Genomic DNA, 18,299 nt, shown 5'->3' on the forward strand with positions numbered 1-18,299 from the left:
ACACCCTCGACAGTCGAAGCAACACCGAAGACTCAGACGCATCGAACGTCGCACGTTGCAATGCGCAAGAGCCTCTCGTAGTGAACAGGGTGGAAGGAGCTTCTGAGGAACTTTCTACCAACTCTGAAGCATTATCTTCATTGCCCGAACTGCATGACAACAGCCCACAGACTACCAGCTGCCGACTGGGCACCACATCAAGTTGTCAGGGAAACCAGCGCGATGTTCAAGAAGGGATCTCACCGCAATGCGTTCCACAGCACCAACAGCAACGCCAGCAAAAGCAAGTCCAAGAATCGCAGACAGTTCGACGGATACACCGACAAGGACGACGACGCAAAGTAAACTTCTTAAAACAAATTCAAGACGTCAAGCATCTTCGCATAAGGGATCGGCGCCAGGAACGCATTTGGCGCAAGAGATCAAGACTGCGCCTACGATTACTGCTCCGAAACCACAAAAAACGACGAAAGAGACGAGAAGGCACCATCATCTGTAGAACGCAGAGACCAAGACATCATTCTGATTTAATGAGCTGCTACCATAGCACATGCAAACTAGAAGCACACCGTCTGTTCCCGTCACGAGACACAACTCGACACCTTCAACATCCGAACTTCAAATGCTACAAGGACGTCCAGCCTCGTTGGTTCTTCGCAGCTGCTGAAGCCGTGTCATGGTCAGTGCAGTTGTGCAGGACGCGGTTATCATCTCCAGAACGCCACAGTCAGCCTCACCCACCAGAACTCCTGCGTAAACCGGACTGCTGCACTATCTCCTGAAGTCTTTGAAAAATTACGGAACTCCCCTGAAGCATAGAACCGATTATGAATTTTGAAATTTGTGACTTTTCAATCTCTCCTTGTTTAATAATTCTTGTTCGTAATCTATACCTTCTTTCGGGGGAAGGTGGAATCTTGTGACGTATGAAGCGATGGTTGGTAGAAGCAGAGGAGGAAGTGAGAATAGAATAAACATGGCGTATGAGCCAGACCACGTCTCCCAGTCATCATAGCGTCACATATACAGGGTGCCCCAACTATCTTTAGCCAGGATTTAAAAGTACACCGGTGCGCCCTAAGGCCACGCCACCAAATACAGTTTTGTTACCATCGTGTGAAGTGAGTGAGACTATTTCTGAGTTGCATTTCATTTCTCAATTAGCCACGCATTCGAAGAAGAAAAACTCCGCTTGTACCAGACGTATCCTAAAAAATGTTTTCTGCAGGGAATTCGTGACGCTATAAGCTTCTTTGGAGAACCTGTTCCATGGCTACTTAAAAAAGTGTTGCAGAGCCTGTTTCATTTTTTGCTGTGTGGGTGTGTGGTATTTACACCATCTTTCATTATATCTATGAAGATGTCTCTTCCTAGTGTATGTTGTAATAGAATGTTCTGCAACTTTAAATGACATTAAATCACTACGTTTGCAACTGTTATGTAGGTTGTTTTTGCTCGTGCTCCTTATTGCGTGAGGTCCCACATGGGGCCAGCAGTGGCAGCATTTTCTGTTTGCAAAAACGGCTGCGTACGGATAAATCCTAATTCTGGTTTGCATGTTCACAAACAACATAAACTTTATTTTTTGCTTTTTGGCTCTTTATTTCCCTCCGTAGCTGAAATTCGTGGCAGTAGCTACTTGAGCCTTTTTTACCTACATAATGTTGACAATATGGTGATCTATTAAGGCATAAAATAAAGAACACGCGATGACTTATTGAAAAATCCGCATATTAGGTCCATTTCGTATAATAACGTTTCAAAGCACCATTAGAACAGGCACAATCACAGCCACGTGAGTCGATGTGGTGAATGCGCTATAACAGCGTTCAACACTTCGCCAAGTACTACGTTAAAGAACTGCAACTGCCAAGTATCAATTATCTTTTAATTGATGTCTCTCGTGCAAGCTACCTACTACGTGTGATTTGAAGATGGCTGTGTGTGCCCTCTACCATATTTCTACACCTACAATTTATTAGTTTCATCATTCCGTGTTGTCTGCGAAAACCTCATCGCATCGAAAACCGTTGATGAGCTCTGTAAAATTTACATACCCGTAAGAACATTTCTAGCCAGGTTTACAACCGTGTTTGACGCAGAGCGTTATGCATTATTTACTGCTGGCTCTGTGTCGCTTTAACTTATGATATCATCAAGCTGCCACGGGAACTAGCATTGCCCCTGTTTGAATGCGGTTGTACTAGAGAGCATAGAAACGAAATGTGTTATTTACTGTGTGTGGTAAATGGTTCAATTCTGTAACTTTTGTACTCGCATGTGGAGAACGTGCAGGCGCAATATAGGCACGTACGTAGACACATGCGGGGCCACATGTCTATAAAAATATTGTAAACAAATGGCTTTATGCACATGCAACAGTACTTGGCGGAAAATGTGCGCTGCCGAAGAAGCATGGAGAGAAAGGGAAAGTGATACTGAGGAAGCAGCAGAATGGCAAACAAGAGAGCTGACTAGAAGCTGTTTTGATTGATAACAAAAGATATACGGATGGAACACACAACGAACATAGCACGTGGAGCACGAGCCACATTCAGCTACAATACTGTTACAAGACGATTCGGTCAATTGCACTGTAACTCAGTCAAAGACACGAGTTACAGTGCAAGTTAAATCAAGCTCATGTTTGTCATTCTATTGCTTCCTCAGACTTCCCTAACTGCTCTTCCATCACTTCAGTGAGAGTTTTCATACTATGTTTGCGTTGTATTTTTTTTCGTAGGTTGAATTGGTGCGTACTCTTCGCGGACACGGCGAAGACATGCACATGCTGCCAGACGGCCACTTCGATGCTGTAGTGATCACGTATGTGCTGTGCACTGCCATTGACGGGAAGAAGATCATCAGTGAATGCAAGCGCGTGCTCCGGAAGGTGAGCATGCAATTCTGTACTACAGGATGACGACAATATATCACGCCCAATGGAGCAAAAGTTTGTGATTTCTGTATTCTGTCGCTAATATAACCTCAAGAACTGCGTTTTACCGTTAAAGGGTGTTCGCATCAAATTTTGCGACCAAAAGTAAAAAAGAAACTGAGCACGAACAGGAGACAAGTGCACATAAAAGTGAACAAGTGATCAGTGCGGCACATTCACAACTCACACAACTCGTCAATGTGCCGAACACAATGTTCACCAGTACACCGTGTTCTCACCAGCATTCCATCATTGTCCAAAATAGTATACCAACTCGACCTCACCAACAACAAAAACGGATTCTTCAAAGCACTAAAAAAACTATTTTATCAACACGTTTGCCCTCTGTATAGAATTAATTTGAACTACACTATCTAGCTCAGAAGCTTTGTCGGCATTAGGAAGCTGGTCAGACAGCGCTCTGCGTCTTAATGTACTTCTTTCAGTGGTAATAGTCCTTGAAGACTGCAGACGTTCAATCTAAAAAATGGCATCATATCCACGGGGTGAATGATGGAGAGTGGGGCGATGCATGCGTCCGTCCATTCGTTCTTGCTTCCGTCCGTCCATGCATCCGTCTGTGTGACTACCCATGCGTGCGTCTGTTCGTGCGTCCGCACGTCCATCCGTGCGTCCGTCCCTGCGTTCGTCCATGCATCCGCCCCTGCGTCCGTCCATGCGTTCATCCGTCCTTGCAGCCATCTGTGCGTCCGTCCATGCATCTGCCTGTGTGTCCGTTCGTCCATCTAGCCAACACTCCAAGTACCACCATCTTGCATCTTTTCATAATATATTCGGCATATAGGAGCACCGCCATCCAGCGGACATTCCAAGGACTAAACGAGAGGTGGCACACGCACACTTTCTTGCGGCTTGCGCTTCGTGTCTACTTCCCGCCTTTAACCACCTCGGTTCATGGTATATACTAGTTGACTGTATTCATGGCACTGCGGCCCAACGCTCGCTAAACCTTTCTAAAACCAAGGAGGTTACGCCCAGCGAGTATAACGTAGCAACCCTTTCTTGTCAGATAGTGCTCAATGTACATGCCAATGGCTGCTAAGGGGTAATGAGAGACAGGAGAATTCGGCGTTTAGGTAACGCGCACGCTGTGATTTTTTTATCGTTCAACAATGCACAGGAGAACGCTCCCACCAGCACCACCTTTCAGGTGAAAACTTAAGACTGGTTACGCACTACGACTACGACGAGGGACGAACGGGTGCCACTTTAAGGAGCTCCACCCCTAAAAAAAAAGCCAGTCCTAGCCTCTCGTCTGTTGATGATGTTCTCAATACGAAGCTCTAGAAATACAATGAGTTCCCGTCTTTCAACTAGAAAAAACAAACCGGTTCTTGGCGGGGAATGGGACAGGGTATCATTTACTTATTTTATTTACAGATACTGTCGGTCCTCATCAGGACCGAAACAGGAGTGGTAACAATACATCAACAAACAGCAAGCAGTCAACGAAACAATAGAATACAGCAATACAGTGATATATACCCTATTGTCGTAAATATTCGGACACAAGTGCAGAAAACTGATCACGAGTTCCTGAGTTTACAATATTCACAGGGAGACAATTGCAGTCACGTGCTGTAGAAAGGAAGAATGAGTATTTGTAGCAATTCTTGTGAAATCAATTTTCCTTAACGTGCCCACTATGTTTGTTTCGCACTATGCGGGTCTTAGATTCATTTATGTAGCGAGACTTATCAACAAGTAGCAGCTCATCAATGATTAAATAGAAAAAGCCAAGACTTTTCTCCTTCCTCCTGACGTTAAGTAGGGGCAAGTTTGCCCTCGCGTAAAGTGGTGTAACGGCGTCTTGTCGACGGTATCGGGAATAAATAAACTGCAATGCATGTCTTTGAACTTGTTCTAGTTTTGACTCAGAATCTTTCAAATACGGATCTCACACTTCACATGCATGTTCTAATATTGGGCGCACAAGCAATTTATAAGCAGTCAATTTCGTGGCTGGAGAAGCCATTCAAGGACACGTCAAATATAACCTAATCTTTGGTTGGCTTTCGCTACAACTTTTTTAATGTGTGGTATCCAACTAAGGTCGTATGTTAATAAAATTCCGAGATATTTGTGCTATTTTACGCGATGAAGTGGTTCTCCTTGTAGAATGAATGTGAATGACAGAGGTTCATGTTTGTGTGTGATGTTCATACATACTGTCTTTGCAACGTTAAGAGACATCTGCCACATGTCGCACCATTGTTGATAATTTTCTAAGAAGTTATTTAAAAGTATCTGGTCACTCATAGATTTCACCTCTGTATATATGACACAGTCATCTGCGAATAACCTTGCTGTAACTACGGCCGATTCTTCTATCAGGTCGTTAATATATACCAGGAACAACAGAGGCCCAAGAACTGAGCCTTAAGGCACCCCTGATCTCACATCACAGACCCCGGACTTATTTTCATCAACACTGACGAACTGTCGGCGATAAGTAAGAAAGTCTTCTACCCATTTGACTACATCTGTATCTCCTAGAATAGCATTTAATTTAATTAACAGTTTTCTTGATTAACCTTATCGAAGGTCTTCTTGAAGTAGAGAAAGATCAGATCTATTTGTTCTTTGCCATCAATAGCTTTACTAAAATTGTGAACGTTTTCCAGTAATTGTGTAACGGTTGACGAACCCTCGCGAAACCTATGTTGATAGTTACTAATAATTTCGTTCTGTGACAAAAACAGCCGAACGTACTTAGAAATAATATGTTCTCACACCTTACAGCAGCCTGGCGTTAGCGCAATGAGCCTATAGTTGGCAGTAGACGTGGTGTCACCGTCTTTAAATACGGGTGTAACTTTACTCATTTTTCATTTTTCAGGAAGTGTACCTGACCGCAGTGACTTCGTGAAGATAATGAAGAGGTACTTCGCAGTCCATTCAGCATACCTCTTTAAAAACAAATTGGGTATCTCATCAGTACCTTCCGCTTTCTTTGTATTTAGGTTCTGCAGCAAATTTAATACTCCTTCATATGTTAACCACAATTCCTCTGCAACTGGAAGTTGTTGGTGTACCTCAAATTTTGACTGCTTTCGATCAACATTGGTGAAGACACTAGCAAAAAAGTCACTGAAGGCGTCTGCTATATCACATTTATTCTCAATAGGTCCTTGCTCTGTGCTTATTTTAGTGACTGCCTTCTTAGTTGAAGCCAGGTGCCTCCAAAACTTTTGATGTGATTTGCGTAAAAAATGTATCCGCGGTGACACCACAATACTTGTCCTTAGATTCCTTCAACATTAATTTTCACTGTTTACTTAAGTTTGACATGTCATCATGAGCAGCGGAATCGTGTGTACGCTTATAAATTGGCCTACACCTTGCCACTTTTCTTTTCAGTTGTTTGATCTCTCTCGTTTTCCATGGGCTGTGCACACGTTTTGATTTACTTTCGAGAGGCACATAGCGGCTTATACATTTGTGAACCGTTCCCTTAAAGTTTAACCACAACTCATCGATAAGTTCACATTCATCTTGACTAAGTTTTTCAAACTTCTCAAAACAAAAGGCCAGTTCATCTATTATTGAAGTATCATCAGCTTCGTTGAACTGTCTATATTATTAAACATGTTGTAGCGCCACGCTAGATTTGGCTAAGTGGCCGCGCCGAAAAAGAAGTGAGCCGCGTAGCTAGTGTAGCGCGAGCCTCTACACTGGGTTTCAGCCACAGGGATGTTTTATTCGCCGTTCAAGAATACATCACTGCGACTAAACGATTTTCTTCCTAAATTGCTGTCTCAAAATTTGTCTTATTTTTTTTTTTCTGCAAACTTGATATCGGTATTTCAAATCAAAATTAAGTTACAAAAAAAAAAACTGTAGGAATGACACAATGCTGAAAGTTTAGGGCAAATTCACCTTAAAATCGGCCAATCCCCTTCTTTGGGTACGAGCCATTTCTACAGGGAAACAACAACAACAACACGAGGTATTTCAGAACGGCTTAGCTCCTGACCTGCAGCTGGACGCTGCAGCGGCGACTCCGCCTACGCCTGCGTCTCAAATAAAGCTGTGACCTCGGCACGGGTTCGTCGCCGCCGTCTCGCCTCTCCTTCCTCGACATATGATGACCCGAAGAACGCGCCCTTCGACGAGCCATCGGCTGCCATGTTCCCGCGACTCTGCTCGCAAGTGCCGCCGTTCCGATCGAGCTACCCCAAGGTATGGTTTATGCAGCTCGACGCCGTTCTTGCAGTCAATGGCGTTACGGACCAGCCGCTGATGTACGCCGTTCTTCTCGACGCCCTTCCGGTTGAGCTGCGTCATCTCTCTGCCCTTCAAGCTCCAGCCCGCCGCCTTACGATGACCTCTGCTCTGCGGTGCTGGCCTCCTACGGCCTCACCTATCATCCGCTTCCGTTCACCCGCGACTTCCAGGTTTCCCCTACATCGCAGCTTGCGGTACCCCCCGGCCCGAAACTCTCCAATGAATTCCCTGACTACGTTTCCTACAACATCATGTCCGACCACTAGCGACGCAAGTCCCGCGTCCGACTGCCCATCCGACGAAGTTCAGGACATTCGTGCTGCATGTGACCAGTCAGCCATGAGGTGCGCTTTTTCAAAGTCCTCGGCCGACGATACTCTAGGCATGCTCACCACCCGCTCGAATTGGCCGACCTGCACGGCCCTTAACACCTCTGACGTGTCAGGCTCCCGACGGCTACATCGCCGCATGTCCCGGAGTCTACCACGACTACGGACGTAGTATCGCCCGCTATTCGCCCCTCGGTCGTGGAGGCTTCAGCGTCGACGATGTCCGAAGGTGCCTCCCCACCCACCTCGACGATCTTTGCGTACCGCCAGCAGCGACCATTCTCGCCCTCTCAGTCTCCCGCAGCCGAAGTTAACGTCACAAGCCGTCAACCACTGTAGAACTTCCGAGACGCTGTGACTATGACTGACGCAGCTGAGGACGACGTACCTGGTGCGCCTATGGCAGAGCAGACCACACATGCCACGCATGCTGTAGAAGTTGTCATCGATTATGCAGACCTGCATGCCAACCCTCATGCGCGGACAACCGATGGTCGTTCAACGGGTGCAGGTGTGCCGCCCGATCCTCCAGCAAAGCTCACGTCTTCTGAGCTTCACAACCATTCCCCAGAGCATTTGACGCAGGACGCAGTCCGCCACGCAGGCTTGTTGGTAACAACAGCGACGACGTGTGGTCCAACTGCATATCTGCCGTCCTTGACAGTATGCCGACAAAACCATCACGTTCGGCATAATAAAGAGCGGCCCTTTTTCAAGCTTCCTGCTGAACAGCCATGTGTTGCAGCCTTGGCATTCAACACGGCGCAAGCACCTACGAGGTTTGCCCGACGAAATGACCAACCACTTGCCGTGCATATGACTAACCGCAATGCACGGCGTTTCCGCATCCGTTGACTCGGCCACCCCCCCCCCCCCCCCCAGCATGCCGGCCGCAGTGCTACGCGGACGTCGGTGTTCCATCGCCAGAGACGTCCGCACCAGCACGACCGTCCCGCGGCTCCTTGTCGACAGCATGTTCGGCACTCTGTGCACTGTCCGAGACACCGCTGCGGCTGTGAAACTTCAGTGCTCGGTCATCATAGGTGCGCTTCGATTCTTCACACTATTTCGCCCACATCGCCAGCGCGAGCTCTTCAGCGCCTGTCCACGGTTCCAGCTGTGGGCACGTTAGTCAGCCGCGTCTACTTGAACCGGCGGGTGCGCTTTCGAATGGTCCCACCGCGTCATTGTGGGATGCACGTGTCTATGAACGCAGCGATCCAGCGGTTTCATCTTTGTCCACTGTGTTTCTCTCAGTGTCACCCGCCGGAGATCCACTGCTTCCCGATAGCCCATACACGTTGACAACGTGGACTTCCCAAACGGACACTTTACGGATTGTAGTTCATGTATATAGCATCTGTCCCTCCCTTTCTTTTGTACATATGTTTTCAATCGCGCAAAGTGCTAGGGGGGAGCCTATGTAGCGCCACGCTAGATTTGGCTAAGTGGCCACGCCAAAAAAGAAGCGAGCTGCGTGGCTCACGCCACTCGAGCCACACGGCTCGCTTCTTTTTCAGCGTGGCCACGAGGTATTTCAGAACGGCTTAGCTCCTGGCCTGGCTGTACGTTGCAGCGGCGACTCTGCCTACGCCTGCCTCTCAAAGCTGTGACCTCGGCACGGGCTCGTCACCGCCATCTCGCCTCTCCTTCCTCGACAATGTCTAGTGACCCTTGAAAAGGAACCTATATTTAGAAACAATCTTACAATCGAGTGATCCGAGATCCCGGGCAGAATATCAACCCTACAGTATCTTGATACCATGCTATAGCTTAAAAAGAAGAGGTCCAGAATAGATTTGCTATTACCGCAGACACTAGTAAAGTCCCGTACAATTTGTGTAAGCCAGGTGAAAAGCACATATCTATATTTGCTGCGCCTGCGTCACGTTTTCGCGTACCCGTTTCCATTTCGTCCCATTCAACGTCTGGAACATTGAAGTCTCCCGCTATGATAACGTTTTTTTTTCTTCTGAACACTCAAGTCATGCAGTTTCTTATTCAGGGCATCAACACTGGCTGCAGTACTTTCCGGAGCACGATATACGCATCGCACAATCAAGTCGGGGTGGTCAAGAATTTTGCAACATATTACTTCAATGTCAAGTCGGGGCGGTCAAGAATTTTGCAACATATTGCTTCAATGTCAGACGGTTGGACCGTATATTTGAGGCTGCATTCCAAGAAGATGGCAACGCCCCCCCCCCCCCCCCCCCTGCTACTGCGGTCATATCTGATCACGTTATATCCTGGAGGGCATATTTCACAATCTCGGACATTGTCATGTAACCACGTTTCTGTTACAAACACAATATCTGGGTGATGCTCAAATAAAACGTGTTCCAGGTCTAAAGCCTTATTACCAAGGCTACGGGCATTGACGTTCTGTAGCCGAAGCTTCCCCGGACGCGCATGTCAGTCATTTAAGGAAGCAGTGGTTTTTGCAGCTGTATCAGACGGGCTGTCAGTCACCCGATAGCGTTGATTTGTGGCTTCATCCCATGCGCACATCACTCCGTTTATCATCAATTTATCATACAGAAGTGCAACCTTTTCTTTTTCTGTTTTCTAATGCGCTGATCCACAGGCATTGTCTTTTTCTTCTTACATCGTGCGGAAAGTCCTCATTGATGAAAATATTCGTGCCCTTGAGCTTATTGCGATTCCGTAGTACGTCCTTTTTTTCTGTGAGGCTTCCCAGGCGCAGAATGATGGGTTTTCCCATCATTCTCCACCTGGGTTTTTCAATTAAATGTTCGACACTTGTTACTGATAAATTCAGTTTTCCCTGCAGAATTCCCCCTTCAACCTCCTGGTTCAAAGTTTGCTCTGTCTCATTCTGCGCATCTGAAATGCCTCTGATTACAATATTTTTACTTCCACTTTGATTCTCTATATGGTCAACCTTTTTATCAGTTTCGCCACAGTGTATCGCAGAGTTAATAATTCTGTTTCAGTCACCTCTACCCTTTCTACCAGTGCAGGTATCTGGGACAAAGCCATTACGGCGCTAATAATTTTTTGTTTCATTTCTGCTATTTCTGCTTTGATTTCCCTTTGCCCCTCTATCCGCTGCAAGAGCAGCTCCTGCGTTTCAGGGCCGGAGTTCATTTCCACGTCTCCACTACACGCTAGTAACAACAATATGACCTCCTAGCACTCGGCAACAAGCACACTGATTGCCTGTGGGTTCGGCAGCACTACAAGACAACGACAGTTATCTCTAATAGAGTCATAGTAACCTTTCGCATCAACCTGTGCAAACAGAAAGACAGGGTTTGGCATACTCGTCTCTCCGATGCTGTCAAGCCCACTGATGGCACAGATAGCATCCTGGCTCGAAGAAACTGCCCCCTGGGTTCATGTCGATGATGCTAGCTAGGACTTTCGCTGTCCATGCACCCTCAACGACAATTGCCCGTTCCGTAAATCAGTAGATTTCATGAAACTTGTGCACGTTCAAACACCAAGCAGCATGTTCCGGCAGGGTAATGCCGTTATCGGCAGGTTGTGTAGATAAACAAAGCAGCAGCAGCACCTGTGCAAACACACACAGCAAGACAGCGTTTAGCATTCTTGTCTCTCCGGTGTCTTCTGTATAAGGCGTTTGCATCACGGCTAAAAAAAATTCGTCAGATTTCGCGTATATCGAAACCGACGTTATGTGGAGCATGTGAAAGGAAGGTGATTGTTTTGCATTTTTTAATTGAGTGACATGTCTTGAAATGACTCTAAATATATGTACAAATGTTCCATGCACAGAGATATGTTGAAGAGTTGCAGAAATTTATATAACCAGTTGTTTGCACTTTCGCAACAATGCCAACTGGAACATGCGTATTAGCAACACCAGAAGCTGATGTCAAGCGCTGATGTTCTCAGGGATGCTGGCCCTGGACTCTGCTACATAAATCAACTTCAGCGCATGGCACCTAACCACAATTGACGTTAACCCGACTTGACGGATGTATCAAAGGACTACAAATGTAATGTTTATAAAATTGGGTTGGCAGCATTGCTACCACTATTTAAGTTTCACGAAGATTAGCGCCTATTTGAAGAGTAGCTATGAGACATGGCGTAGCTCTGCGGTAGATTGTTTCACTGCCACGCAGAATGGTGGGGTTCGATTCCTGCTGGGACCCTGAAATTTATTATTTGCATTCGTCGGGGGTTCAACGCTGCCTATGTAAGTTTTTCTTAACACTGACATTTATTCTATGCGTTGTGCTCAAATGCACTTGCCTGCAGCCCGGGCCTCCGCTCGAGCAGATGAACCCCCTTTGCACTTGGTCTCTTGTAGGAAGGATAGTTCTCGAAGAGAGTGCGCGCAAAGTCGGAAAGAAGTTTTCTGATGCGGCACGCAGGCACATTGTCTACATTGTGGAAGTGTCTGCTGCATACGACAGTCGATGCAAACTTGTCGTTGATGATGAGGTTCTCTTTCGCAATATCAGTCTGCCATTTAGCGCACAGTTCAGCATTGCTTGGGAATTGGTGAAAAGAAACAGCGGCTGTTTTCTCCGAACAAGACTTGCAGTATGGAACACAGCAATATACCATCGCACATCAAATATATATTCATACGTACTGCTCGTACTGAAGGTTGCACGACCGTCTTCCCGAGTCGAAAAATCACTGCAGACTGAACACTGAGAAAGCTCTTAACAAAATGCAGCCGCGGTGGGCAAATACCAAAATAAAGTCTCACTAGAGGGAAAGAGAAATCGGCAACAACCTGTTTGTGGAGCCACAAGAGAATTGAAAAAAAAGCTGTTTACTTGCCGAAAAGTTAGGATGTCACTTTTTCTTTCTAAACATGTTATTGCACGAACTCGAAGTATAGCACTGAAATGATTTGCACAAGATATTTTAGTTGGAAAGCAAGCGGCTTGCGAGCGTAAGCAACTGCATTCTTCACATTATTCATGGATGTGGCTTGCAGTACGAAGGAACGCAAAAGATCTTGGGGTCTCCGAAATTAGTGTTTACAGGTGGTGTTAACACCTTGACAATGCACGCCTCTCCTCCAGGGCATGCCGTCCGAAGGGGTTATTCAGCAGCAAAAGTCCATCTTTTACTTATATTTTTAACCGTTACAAGGCCCTCACATGGCAGCAGTAACACTAAAACCAACATAAATACAGATGTTTAGAATATATTCAAATATAATACACCATTTTAATTGAAACTAGGAATTTGCAACATGTTGAATAACAGTAGTGATTTCTTTGAACACATGGTACTTAAAAATAACAGAGAAATGTAATACATATGTGAGAAGAGATGTGACAATACGTTGTGATACATCAGAAACAATAGTACTTACAACACTAAGAAAAGCACTGCTATGAATATGACTATGATGCACAATATGATGATACTTTGTATATTGAAACACTGAGCGCAAAGTAGATAATACAACAGAAAATGAGAAAATGTAATAACAATGTCTTTTGTAGGTTCATTCCGATTTACAAAAGTATTCTCTAATTTGTTTGCGAGTCAACGTATTCGGATTAAATCTTTCCCCTTCCACTTTATTCAACAGTGATGGTAGGCTATGTCGTAGTGACTGCACAAGGTAATTTGTGCGTCTGAATGGTACTAACCACCTGTCTTGGCTACGAGTGCGCGAGTCACTTTTTTTGTATTCGAGTCGGGACGTATGTTTTAGGAAGGATTTGATATTGTCGGAGCCGAAACAAAATGAATATAAAAGTCGGTATTCGTAAAGATTTGTTGCACGTATTATATTATGTTTTTGAAAAAGTTGCGCGCTGGGATGAAAATAGGGTACGTTGGCTATTTGTCGAAGCGCGCGTTTTTGAAGTTGAAGAAGTGTACGAATATTAGCTTTCGTGGTGATGCACCATACAAGCGCACAATAGTGAAGATGCGATTCAAACAAGGCGTAATATATTTGCAACTTCACCTTCTCAGGAAAAAAATGCCGACAGCGAGACAGCACACCAGCGGCAGATGACAAAGATTTTGAGATTAGTTCAACGTGATCGGTCCAATTCATGTGTTCTCAAAACTTAACGCCTAACACTTTGTATTTCCTCAAAATTTCATTGGGAGCACCGTCCAAGAATAATTCTTGATTGAAACAAGATTGGCTGCCTCTCGCCCTGAACAATATGGCTTTCGATTTTGAGCTGTTAATCGTTAGAGCTTTATTAAGAGACCACGTCGACAGATTAGAAAGAATATTGCGAGATTTCTGCGACAGATCATCAAGTTCATGACCAGAGACAAACAAACTTGTATCGTCAGCGTACAGCACAATGGATGCATCACTAACAATTTCAGCAATGTCATTTACACAGACATTAAATAAAGTAGGTCCCAATATGCTACCCTGCGGTACTCCCGATTTAATTTCGCGATACGAAGAGCAGAAATTTTCAATAGCAACGCACTGAGTCCGCCCGGAGAGATATGATCAAAACAACAAGTTTGCCACGCCCCGAATACCGTAGCTGTCTAGCTTTCTTATTAAAATTTCATGATTTAAGCGATCGGATGCCTTGCTATGGTCTATAAATATACCTAAACTTAGTTTTCCTACATCAATGTTATCAATTATTAGCTCCTTTTGACATAACAATGCCGTCTCTGTCAACCTGCCTGGGCGGAATCCGTGCTGACAGTCAGACAGAATGTTATTCTTTAAAAAAAGTCATTGATTCTAGCTGAGATCACCTTCTCTAAACCCTTAGAGAAGGGATACATGCATCCGCTCCTGCGTCCGTCCATGCGTCCATCTGTCCGAGCAGCCACCCATGCGTCCGTCTATGCATTTGTGTGTGTGTCCGTTCGTCCACCTATTCAACACTCCAAGTAATACCATCTCACATCTTTTCATCATATATTCGGCATATAGGAGCACCGCCATCCAGCGGACATTCCAAGGACTAAACGAGAGGTGGCACACGCACACTTTCTTACGGCTTGCGCTTCGTGCCTACTTCCCACCTTTAACCACCACGAGTTCATGGCATATACCAGTTCACTGTATTCATGGCACTGCGGCCCAACGCTCACTAAATCTTTCTAAAACCAATGAGGTTACGCCCAGCGAGTATAACGTAGCAACCATTTCTTGTCAGATAGTGCTCAATGTACATGCCAATGGCTGCTAAGTGGTAATGAGAGACAGGAGAATGAGGCTTTTAGGTAACGCGCACGCTGCGATTTTTTTTTTATTTTTCAACAACGCACAGAAGAAATATCCCACCAGCACCACCTTTTAGGTCAGAATCTAAGACTGGTTACACACTACGACTACTACTACTACTGGGAGGGACGAACGGGTGCCGCTTTAAGGAGCTTCGCCCCTAAAAGATTGGTCACCCTTATGCAGTATCTGGCCACCACCTCCCACACGGATACGCCAATTATTGTTCATATTAAACATCAAACATGTAATTGTTGCGTTTGCTTTTTTGTTTGAATAAAATAATGGCTCGTTGGGAGCTGATTTCAGTTGGTTAGACTATTTGGTTTGAATAAAATAGGTTAGACATTTTAGTCTAACCAACTCAAACCAGCTCCCAACGAGCCATTATTTTATTCAAAACAAAAACCAAACACAACAACTACATGTTTGATGTTTCATATGAACAATAATTGGCGTATCCGTGTGAAGTACGACCGCTGACCTTCGTCTTACGACAAAACAGCTGAAGGTCAAACGGGCCCATAACACAAATTCATAGGCCAATCCATGCATTAACCGTCAGTCCCAAGCTGTTGCTGAAGTGTGACGAGTTACGACGTACAGCAGCGCCAGATTTCGTTTTGCAATACACTTTCTGAAATACATGACGACTCTATAAAGTGGAGGCGTGTAACAACTCTCCGTTCTCTTTCTCACACCGCCACGCGAGTAGTAACCTTACATGGGTTTGACGCTGTTGGCCATATGCTCACGTCTACCCGCTTGTATTGCTCATGGTTAGAGTTTGCTATAGTAATACGTTAGAGTTCACAAGTACACTATACTCACGATTACATACAGCAGCCCGTACAGCATGGCATGTCTCTGTAAGAACCTATAAGTGCCTTCATGTGCGCATTTGGTTCCGTCATCGTGCCGATGATATCGGTTATCAAACGAGCCATGACGTAAGACCGTCGTCACGATAAAGCGCTTTAAAAGCAGAGCATTCCTTCAATAAAGGGGCATTCGTTCCTGTCTGGTCCCGGCGTCCGTGTCTTTCCTCGGCCACGATAGAACAACTGGCGACGAAGATAGGATGATAGTACGATCCGGAAGCAAGCACCGGCACAGCGGTTGAAGCGGAACGGACGACTGGCCCAAGCACAGAAGACAAGCGTTTCAAAATGGCAATTCCACTAGCTTCGCAACGTTTCGGAAGCATGCCAGAGTTTAACCCGAGCAGCGACGACACCAAGTCGTATTTCGAGAGGTTTGAGAACTTTGTGGCACTTAATGAGGAACCGGAGACGAAGAAGTTAAAACTGTTCTTGAACGTAGTAGAAAGCACAGTGTACGGGGAGCTCCAGAAAATTTTATTCCCTGACAGACCTACTGACAAAACCTTCGCAGAAATACAGGAGGTTTTAGAACAACACTACAGTCCTGAGTATTCTGTAATCGCCGAGCGTTGCAAGTTCAACAAACGCATGCAGAAGGAAGGAGAATGCGTCAAAGTCTTCATGACAGAATTGAAACATCTGGCGCGTAATTGCGAGTTCAGGGCGTTTCTAAACGATGCGTTAAGGGAATGACTCGTGGCAGGACATCGCGACTAAGAGACTCAAAGGATATTGTTCGCAACTGAAAGCTTAACCTTTGAAAAAGCGTGCGAAATTGCCCTTGAAAAAGAACTTGCTGCCAAGCAAACCATGGAGCTACATTCTAAAGCAGAATGCTCGACCGATATTAATGTGGTCAGTAGGAAAACACAAGCAAAAACCAGGCCGTCGGCACATAAGAACGAAAGAGGTCAAACGAAGACCACTTGTTATCGCTGTGGGAAAGGGCACGATGCAGACAAGTGCTGGTATCGCAACGCGAAGTGCTGCGTGTGTGCTAAAACGGGGCATCTGCAAACGATGTGTTGAGAAAAGAAAAACCGTCCGGGGAACTACGCTGAAGCAACAGACGAGGAATCGGACAATTCCCAGACGTATCACGTCGTGATGTGTGCGAGAGATGGGAAACAAGGCTACAAAATGTCTTTGCTGATTGTAGAAAAGCCTATTTCTATGATTTTGGAGGGCGCAGCTGTCGCATTGATGCCTGAAAGTACGTTGAAACAATGGTTTTCGCAAACTGCATGCAAACCAACAAAGGCAGTGTTGAAAACTTATACAGGACAGCCTGTAAAGCTGAGAGTACAGGCGACCGTAACCGTCGAGCATAACGGCTGCAGAACAGAGCTTCCGCTACATATAGTAGAGGACCAGGGCAAGGTTATGCCTACGCTTGTAGGGCTAGATCGGCTTGAAAAGGTGCAACTTGACTGGAATACCGTCAGTGCTGTCACACAAAGCGCGGATGTCAGTTCTGTGCGGGAAAAAATTCTAGAAGTCTTCCGTACGACACCAGGAATAGTTCACAACTTCGAAGCAAAAATAGCGATAGACCCAAATGCTATGCCTGTGTTCTGCAAAGCCAGGTTTGTGCTTTCGCTACTAAAGAGGCAGCCAGCGAAGAACTTCGGAAACTAGAGAGTCAAGGCATCTTAAAGAAAGTAACTACGAGCAAGTGGGCGACTCCCATCGTACCAGTTACGAAGCGTAGAGGCGGAATCGGAATTTGCGGAGACTACAAAGTAACAATCAATCGAGTACTCAACACTGATTGATATCCACTACCACTTCCTGGGGATTTATATTCGACGCTAGCTGGGGGCAAATTATTTTCCGTGGTGGACTTATCCTCGGCGTACCAGCAAGTGCCTCTCAGTGAAGAGTCCAAGCCACTGCTCACGATAAACACGCATCAAGGCTTATATGAATTCCAAAAACTTCCATTTGGAATTGCGAGCGCACCGGCCTTATTTCAGGCCGTGATGGACAAAGTCCTAGAAGGAATTCCTAACGTAGGATGCTGTATAGATGACGTCATCATCACTGGCCACAGTGCAGAATACTGCTACACAACTGCTACAAAAGTCCTGAAAGCATTCAGCGACCACAACATAACGCTGAAGGAAGAAAAATGCAATTTTTTTCGCGATTCTGTGGTTTACCTCGGGCACAAGGTCTCGGAGGAGGGCATCTACCCCACCGCTGAAAAGATAAAAGCAGTGCGATATGCGCCAGAGCCCAGTAACTGAGAGCCTACTTGGGTCTTCTAAACTTCTACGGCAAATTCTTGCGGAATTTGGCAACTGTGGTAGCACCACTTTATGAGCTTCTTCAAAAAGACCGCAAGTGGGAATAGACGCAACAGTGCAAGAAGGCATTCGAAGAAATGAAGGAAATGATTCTGAACAGCGGAGTATTAGTCTTCTACGACGTTACAAAACCAATTCGACTTAGTTGCGATTCTTCCGCTTACGGCTTGGGAGCTGTGATTTTCCACGAAATGCCTGACGGAACCGAACGACCGATCGCATTCGCTTCGCGCACATTAACCAGCAGTGAACGCAACTATGCTCAAGGGGAAAAAGAAGCCCTCGCACTCATATTTGGGTTGCGACGATTCCATCGCTACTTGTATGGCCCAAGCTCAGTCTATACACCGACCATCAGCCGCTTCTTGAGCTTCTTGAGCGCGATAAGCCACTGCCATCATTAGCAGC

The 18,299-nt window shown here is 45.7% G+C and overlaps 1 protein-coding gene across 3 annotated transcripts in view; it reads left to right on the plus strand.

Annotated features, from left to right (window-relative positions):
• The window catches only part of LOC119172535 (thiol S-methyltransferase TMT1B), a 71,779-nt gene that overhangs the window by 49,873 nt on the left and 3,607 nt on the right, over positions 1-18,299 (plus strand). For 2 of the 3 annotated variants that reach the window (XM_037423682.2, XM_037423684.2), the window contains exon 3: positions 2,744-2,893. In XM_037423682.2, coding sequence (XP_037279579.1) covers positions 2,744-2,893 — 150 coding nt within the window. Of the gene's footprint in view, positions 1-2,743; positions 2,894-5,798; positions 5,842-18,299 lie in introns of all 3 variants that reach the window. The other variant, XM_075892032.1, reaches the window with a different exon arrangement.

Source organism: Rhipicephalus microplus, chromosome 4 (assembly GCF_043290135.1).
Source record: "Rhipicephalus microplus isolate Deutch F79 chromosome 4, USDA_Rmic, whole genome shotgun sequence".
Classification (NCBI taxonomy): domain Eukaryota; kingdom Metazoa; phylum Arthropoda; class Arachnida; order Ixodida; family Ixodidae; genus Rhipicephalus; species Rhipicephalus microplus.